Source organism: Schistocerca cancellata, chromosome 2, assembly GCF_023864275.1.
Source record: "Schistocerca cancellata isolate TAMUIC-IGC-003103 chromosome 2, iqSchCanc2.1, whole genome shotgun sequence".
NCBI classification, from domain to species: domain Eukaryota; kingdom Metazoa; phylum Arthropoda; class Insecta; order Orthoptera; family Acrididae; genus Schistocerca; species Schistocerca cancellata.
Genome location: NC_064627.1, coordinates 89,887,283 through 89,894,086, shown reverse-complemented (window position 1 = coordinate 89,894,086; position 6,804 = coordinate 89,887,283). Strand labels below are relative to the sequence as shown.

General features: G+C 50.1%; 1 protein-coding gene across 1 annotated transcript; it reads left to right on the top strand.

The window, feature by feature from the left end:
- Nucleotides 1–4,904: 4,904 nt before the first annotated feature.
- LOC126151140 (axoneme-associated protein mst101(2)-like) lies at nt 4,905–6,233 on the top strand. Its single transcript, XM_049915922.1, has one exon. The coding sequence runs from the start codon at nt 4,905–4,907 to the stop codon at nt 6,231–6,233; it is 1,329 nt and encodes a 442-aa protein (XP_049771879.1).
- Nucleotides 6,234–6,804: the final 571 nt, after the last annotated feature.

Below are 6,804 nucleotides of genomic sequence, written 5' to 3'. Positions count from 1 at the left end.
GTCAACAGCAGAGCGGCGCCTACGAAATCCACATTGTACATTGGTAAGTAGGCGTCGAGACTCGAGCAGCCAAACCAATCGAGAGTTAACCATTCGCTCCATCACTTTACAGACACAGCTGGTAAGCGAGATAGGTCGATAACTGGAAGGCAAGTGCTTGTCCTTCCCCGGCTTAGGAATCGGGACAACAATAGACTCGCGCCAGCATGTGGGAACATGTCCCTCAATCCAGATGCGATTGTATGTACGAAGAAGAAAACCTTTACCCGCAGGAGAAAGGTTCTTCAGCATCTGAATATGAATAGATTCAGGCCCTGGAGAGCAGGACCGTGATCGGCTAAGTGCGGTTTCGAGTTCCCGCATGGTGAATGGGGCATTATAACTTTCACAATTGGAGGAGCGAGGTCAGGTGGCCTAGCCTCCTCTGCCTGTTTGCGGGGGAGGAAGGCAGGGTGGTAATGAGCGGAGCTCGAAACCTCTGCGAAAAAGCGGCCGAAGGCATTGTAGACAGCCTCAGGGGCCACAAGGACTTCATTCGCGACCTTCAAGCCAGAAACTGGGGAGTGGACCTTAGTGCCAGATAGCCGGCGCAGGCTACCCCAGACAACAGAAGGAGCAAAACTGTTGAAGGTGCTTGTGAAAGCAGCCCAGCTAGCTTTCTTGCTTTCTTTGATAATACGACACTGAGCACGTAATCTTTTATAATTAATACAATTCGCCACTGTAGGGTGGCGTTTAAATGTGCGTAAAGCACGTCGACGAGCACGTAAAGCGTCTCTACATGCTGCGGTCCACCAGGGGACCGGTACGCGACGTGGAGGAGGAGGGTGAGGGATGGAATATTCAGCAGCAGCGAGAATGACTTCCGTGAGGTGTGCGACCTGACGATCGCAGCTTGTGAAGGTTTGATCCTGAAAGGTCGCCCTGGAAGAGAAGAGCCCCCAGTCTGCCTTGGAGATGGTCCAACTAGAGGAGCACGGAGAGGGAGTATGCTGCAGGAGATGGATAACACACGGGAAGTGGTCGCTCGAATATGTATCAGAAAGTGCATACCACTCAAACCGGCGTGCAAGTTGGGGAGTACATATAGAGAGGTCTAAATGGGAATAGGTGTGACATGTGTCCGAAAGAAAAGTAAGGGCGCCAGTATTGAGGCAGACAAGATTGAGCTGGTTGAAAAGGTCTGCTAACAAGGAGCCCCTTGGGCAGGATGCTGGAGAGCCTCAAAGGGGATGGTGGGCATTGAAGTCTCCAGTTAACAAAAATGGTCCAAGTAGCTGAGCAGTAAGTTGCATCATGTCTGCCCTGGTAACGACAGATGACTATGGAGTGTAAACGGTACAAAAGGAAAACGTAAAAGTGGGGAGAGTAATGCGGATGGCAACTGCCTGCAGGCCGGTGTGCAACGTGATGGGATCGTAGTAAATATCATCCCGGACCAGCAACATAACCCCTCCATGAGCTGGGATACCTACCACAGGGGGTAGGTCAAAACGCACAGAGGTGTAGTGTGCCAAGGCAATTCGATCGCATGGGCGTAGCTTCGTTTCCTGGAGGGCTACGACGAGCGGACGATGCAAGCGGAGCAGCAACTTCAAGTCCTCTCGGTTGGAGCGAATGCTGCGAATATTCCAGTGGACAAATGCCATCGTAAGAAAAGGAAGATGAAAGAAGGGGTCACCTCGAAGGCCGCTTAGGGCCTGGCTTCGAGCGAGCACTGCCGCCGCTATCAGTAGGCGGACCGTCATCGTCCATGGGGTCTATAGGTTCATCGGCCATCTCGGGAGGATGGCCGGGAGGGGGAGCTTCCTCCGCCGGTTAACGGCCAGAGGTACGGGTACCAGCGGTGCGGCCAGGCGAAACGGATGACGGCCTGGGGCGGCAACCGCTGGGTGGCGCAGGAGAAGAAATGCGCCGTGTCGGAGAAGGAGAACTGTGCTTCCTATGCGCCTTTTTGGAAGGACGTTTGGTGGAAGTACCGGTCGAAGGCTGGGAGGTCGAAGGACGGAGAAAGTCTGCACGGGATGGTTCCTTCTTGAAGGCCTGTGCATCTGACTTCAGGGTCTTCGACTTAGCAGAAGCTGAGGAAGGGGCTGGTGTCTGTGGGGTGATGGGAGGAAGAGGAGACGTCGACCGCGCGATCTTAGCACTGGCCGAACGGACGACCGTGGTGCTGAAGGTCAGATCGCATGTCTGGGTTGCTATCTCCTGGGTAGTCCGAGGAGAGGCGAGGACAGTACTGTATTTCCCCGCTGGGAGCAGCGTGGGCTTCCTACTAGCCAATAGCTTGCGAGCAGCCGAGGTGGACACTTTCTCTTTGACCCGAATTTCTTGGATACAGCGTTCTTCCTTATAGACAGGACAGTCGCGGGAGGATGCGGCATGGTCACCCTGACAGTTCACACAACGTGGAGACGGAGGTGGACAGTCACCCTCATGGGCATCCCTGCCACAAGTGACACATTTGGCCGCATTGGAACAAGACTGTCGAGTGTGATTGAAACGCTGACACTGGTAGCAACGCGTAGGTGTCGGGACATAGGGGCGAACAGAAATAACCTCGTAGCCCGCCTTGATGCGCGATGGCAGCTTAACACTATCGAAGGTCAAGAAAAGTATCCAGGTCGGTACAAGGTCATTGTTGACCTTTCTCATGACCCGATGGACAGCCGTCACGCCCTGCTCAGCAAGGAAAGATTGAAGCTCCTCGTCAGTCAATCCGTCGAGGGAGCTGGTATAGACCACACCACGAGACGAATTCAAAGTTCGGTGGGCCTCCACCCGGACAGGGAACGTGTACAGGAGGGTGGCCCAAAGCAGTTTTTGTGCCTGAAAGGCACTCTCAGTTTCTAGTAATAAGGTGCCGTTACGCAACCTGGTACAAGATTTGACAGATCCGGCTATGGCATCTACGCCCTTCTGAATAACGAAAGGGTTGACAGAGGAAAAATCCTTTCCGTCCTCAGATCGAGAAACTACGAGGAACTGTGGGGCAGGCGGTAGTACTTTTGTCACTGTTGGCTGGTCACGTTTCCGTTTTTGGGTCGAAGTCGAGAGACATGGAGTAGAATCCATTGCGGAGGAATCCCCCATGATTGCCAGCGTCTCCAATGGCGCGCTCCTTCCTTGTGGGGACCCTCTCAGAGGGCACTCCCGCCTTAGGTGAATGTTTACACCTCAGGTCACACCTCCCAAGAAACAGACGGAGGGACCAATCGGCATGGTCAGAAGGTATCAGCTCAGGCAATCACCCCTCCCCGGGCCTGGCCTTTACCAGGGGGTACGCGCGTGCCTTATATGTCTACCCAGGGCATGGACTTACGCGTTACCCCGTCACCGGCTACGCGTGCGAACGCGTGGGTCGGCCTTCAGGCACGCACAGGGAGGAAGGAAGAAGAGGAAAAAGAAGAGAGGGAGAAAGAGGACAGACTGTCTCAAACGCCAAGGCGGAGACCAGAGAAGGCAAGGAAAAGAAGGCAATGAGAAGGCAAGGAGAAAAAGGCTATGAGAAGGCAAGGAGAAAAAGGCTATGAGAAGGCAAGGAGAAAAAGGCTATGAGAAGGCAAGGAGAAAAAGGCTATGAGAAGGCAAGGAGAAAAAGGCTATGAGAAGGCAAGGAGAAAAAGGCTATGAGAAGGCAAGGAGAAAAAGGCTATGAGAAGGCAAGGAGAAAAAGGCTATGAGAAGGCAAGGAGAAAAAGGCTATGAGAAGGCAAGGAGAAAAAGGCTATGAGAAGGCAAGGAGAAAAAGGCTATGAGAAGGCAAGGAGAAAAAGGCTATGAGAAGGCAAGGAGAAAAAGGCTATGAGAAGGCAAGGAGAAAAAGGCTATGAGAAGGCAAGGAGAAAAAGGCTATGAGAAGGCAAGGAGAAAAAGGCTATGAGAAGGCAAGGAGAAAAAGGCTATGAGAAGGCAAGGAGAAAAAGGCTATGAGAAGGCAAGGAGAAAAAGGCTATGAGAAGGCAAGGAGAAAAAGGCTATGAGAAGGCAAGGAGAAAAAGGCTATGAGAAGGCAAGGAGAAAAAGGCTATGAGAAGGCAAGGAGAAAAAGGCTATGAGAAGGCAAGGAGAAAAAGGCTATGAGAAGGCAAGGAGAAAAAGGCTATGAGAAGGCAAGGAGAAAAAGGCTATGAGAAGGCAAGGAGAAAAAGGCTATGAGAAGGCAAGGAGAAAAAGGCTATGAGAAGGCAAGGAGAAAAAGGCTATGAGAAGGCAAGGAGAAAAAGGCTATGAGAAGGCAAGGAGAAAAAGGCTATGAGAAGGCAAGGAGAAAAAGGCTATGAGAAGGCAAGGAGAAAAAGGCTATGAGAAGGCAAGGAGAAAAAGGCTATGAGAAGGCAAGGAGAAAAAGGCTATGAGAAGGCAAGGAGAAAAAGGCTATGAGAAGGCAAGGAGAAAAAGGCTATGAGAAGGCAAGGAGAAAAAGGCTATGAGAAGGCAAGGAGAAAAAGGCTATGAGAAGGCAAGGAGAAAAAGGCTATGAGAAGGCAAGGAGAAAAAGGCTATGAGAAGGCAAGGAGAAAAAGGCAATGAGAAGGCAAGGAGAAAAAGGCTATGAGAAGGCAAGGAGAAAAAGGCTATGAGAAGGCAAGGAGAAAAAGGCTATGAGAAGGCAAGGAGAAAAAGGCTATGAGAAGGCAAGGAGAAAAAGGCTATGAGAAGGCAAGGAGAAAAAGGCTATGAGAAGGCAAGGAGAAAAAGGCTATGAGAAGGCAAGGAGAAAAAGGCTATGAGAAGGCAAGGAGAAAAAGGCTATGAGAAGGCAAGGAGAAAAAGGCTATGAGAAGGCAAGGAGAAAAAGGCTATGAGAAGGCAAGGAGAAAAAGGCTATGAGAAGGCAAGGAGAAAAAGGCTATGAGAAGGCAAGGAGAAAAAGGCTATGAGAAGGCAAGGAGAAAAAGGCTATGAGAAGGCAAGGAGAAAAAGGCTACGAGAAGGCAAGGAGAAAAAGGCTACGAGAAGGCAAGGAGAAAAAGGCTACGAGAAGGCAAGGAGAAAAAGGCTACGAGAAGGCAAGGAGAAAAAGGCTACGAGAAGGCAAGGAGAAAAAGGCTACGAGAAGGCAAGGAGAAAAAGGCTACGAGAAGGCAAGGAGAAAAAGGCTACGAGAAGGCAAGGAGAAAAAGGCTACGAGAAGGCAAGGAGAAAAAGGCTACGAGAAGGCAAGGAGAAAAAGGCTACGAGAAGGCAAGGAGAAAAAGGCTACGAGAAGGCAAGGAGAAAAAGGCTACGAGAAGGCAAGGAGAAAAAGGCTACGAGAAGGCAAGGAGAAAAAGGCTACGAGAAGGCAAGGAGAAAAAGGCTACGAGAAGGCAAGGAGAAAAAGGCTACGAGAAGGCAAGGAGAAAAAGGCTACGAGAAGGCAAGGAGAAAAAGGCTACGAGAAGGCAAGGAGAAAAAGGCTACGAGAAGGCAAGGAGAAAAAGGCTACGAGAAGGCAAGGAGAAAAAGGCTACGAGAAGGCAAGGAGAAAAAGGCTACGAGAAGGCAAGGAGAAAAAGGCTACGAGAAGGCAAGGAGAAAAAGGCTACGAGAAGGCAAGGAGAAAAAGGCTACGAGAAGGCAAGGAGAAAAAGGCTACGAGAAGGCAAGGAGAAAAAGGCTACGAGAAGGCAAGGAGAAAAAGGCTACGAGAAGGCAAGGAGAAAAAGGCTACGAGAAGGCAAGGAGAAAAAGGCTACGAGAAGGCAAGGAGAAAAAGGCTACGAGAAGGCAAGGAGAAAAAGGCTACGAGAAGGCAAGGAGAAAAAGGCTACGAGAAGGCAAGGAGAAAAAGGCTACGAGAAGGCAAGGAGAAAAAGGCTACGAGAAGGCAAGGAGAAAAAGGCTACGAGAAGGCAAGGAGAAAAAGGCTACGAGAAGGCAAGGAGAAAAAGGCTACGAGAAGGCAAGGAGAAAAAGGCTACGAGAAGGCAAGGAGAAAGAGGCTACGAGAAGGCAAGGAGAAAGAGGCTACGAGAAGGCAAGGAGAAAGAGGCTACGAGAAGGCAAGGAGAAAGAGGCTACGAGAAGGCAAGGAGAAAGAGGCTACGAGAAGGCAAGGAGAAAGAGGCTACGAGAAGGCAAGGAGAAAGAGGCTACGAGAAGGCAAGGAGAAAAAGGCTACGAGAAGGCAAGGAGAAAAAGGCTACGAGAAGGCAAGGAGAAAAAGGCTACGAGAAGGCAAGGAGAAAAAGGCAATGAGAAGGCAAGGAGAAAAAGGCAATGAGAAGGCAAGGAGAAAAAGGCAATGAGAAGGCAAGGAGAAAAAGGCAATGAGAAGGCAAGGAGAAAAAGGCAATGAGAAGGCAAGGAGAAAAAGGCAATGAGAAGGCAAGGAGAAAAAGGCAATGAGAAGGCAAGGAGAAAAAGGCAATGAGAAGGCAAGGAGAAAAAGGCAATGAGAAGGCAAGGAGAAAAAGGCAATGAGAAGGCAAGGAGAAAAAGGCAATGAGAAGGCAAGGAGAAAAAGGCAATGAGAAGGCAAGGAGAAAAAGGCAATGAGAAGGCAAGGAGAAAAAGGCAATGAGAAGGCAAGGAGAAAAAGGCAATGAGAAGGCAAGGAGAAAAAGGCAATGAGAAGGCAAGGAGAAAAAGGCAATGAGAAGGCAAGGAGAAAAAGGCAATGAGAAGGCAAGGAGAAAAAGGCAATGAGAAGGCAAGGAGAAAAAGGCAATGAGAAGGCAAGGAGAAAAAGGCAATGAGAAGGCAAGGAGAAAAAGGCAATGAGAAGGCAAGGAGAAAAAGGCAATGAGAAGGCAAGGAGAAAAAGGCTATGAGAAGGCAAGGAGAAAAAGGCTATGAGAAGGCAAGGAGAAAAAGGCT

What these genes read in the sequence shown, in the direction of transcription:
- LOC126151140 (XM_049915922.1), top strand. Translation starts at nt 4,905, where the DNA reads ATGAGAAGGCAAGGAGAAAAAGGCTACGAGAAGGCAAGGAGAAAAAGG.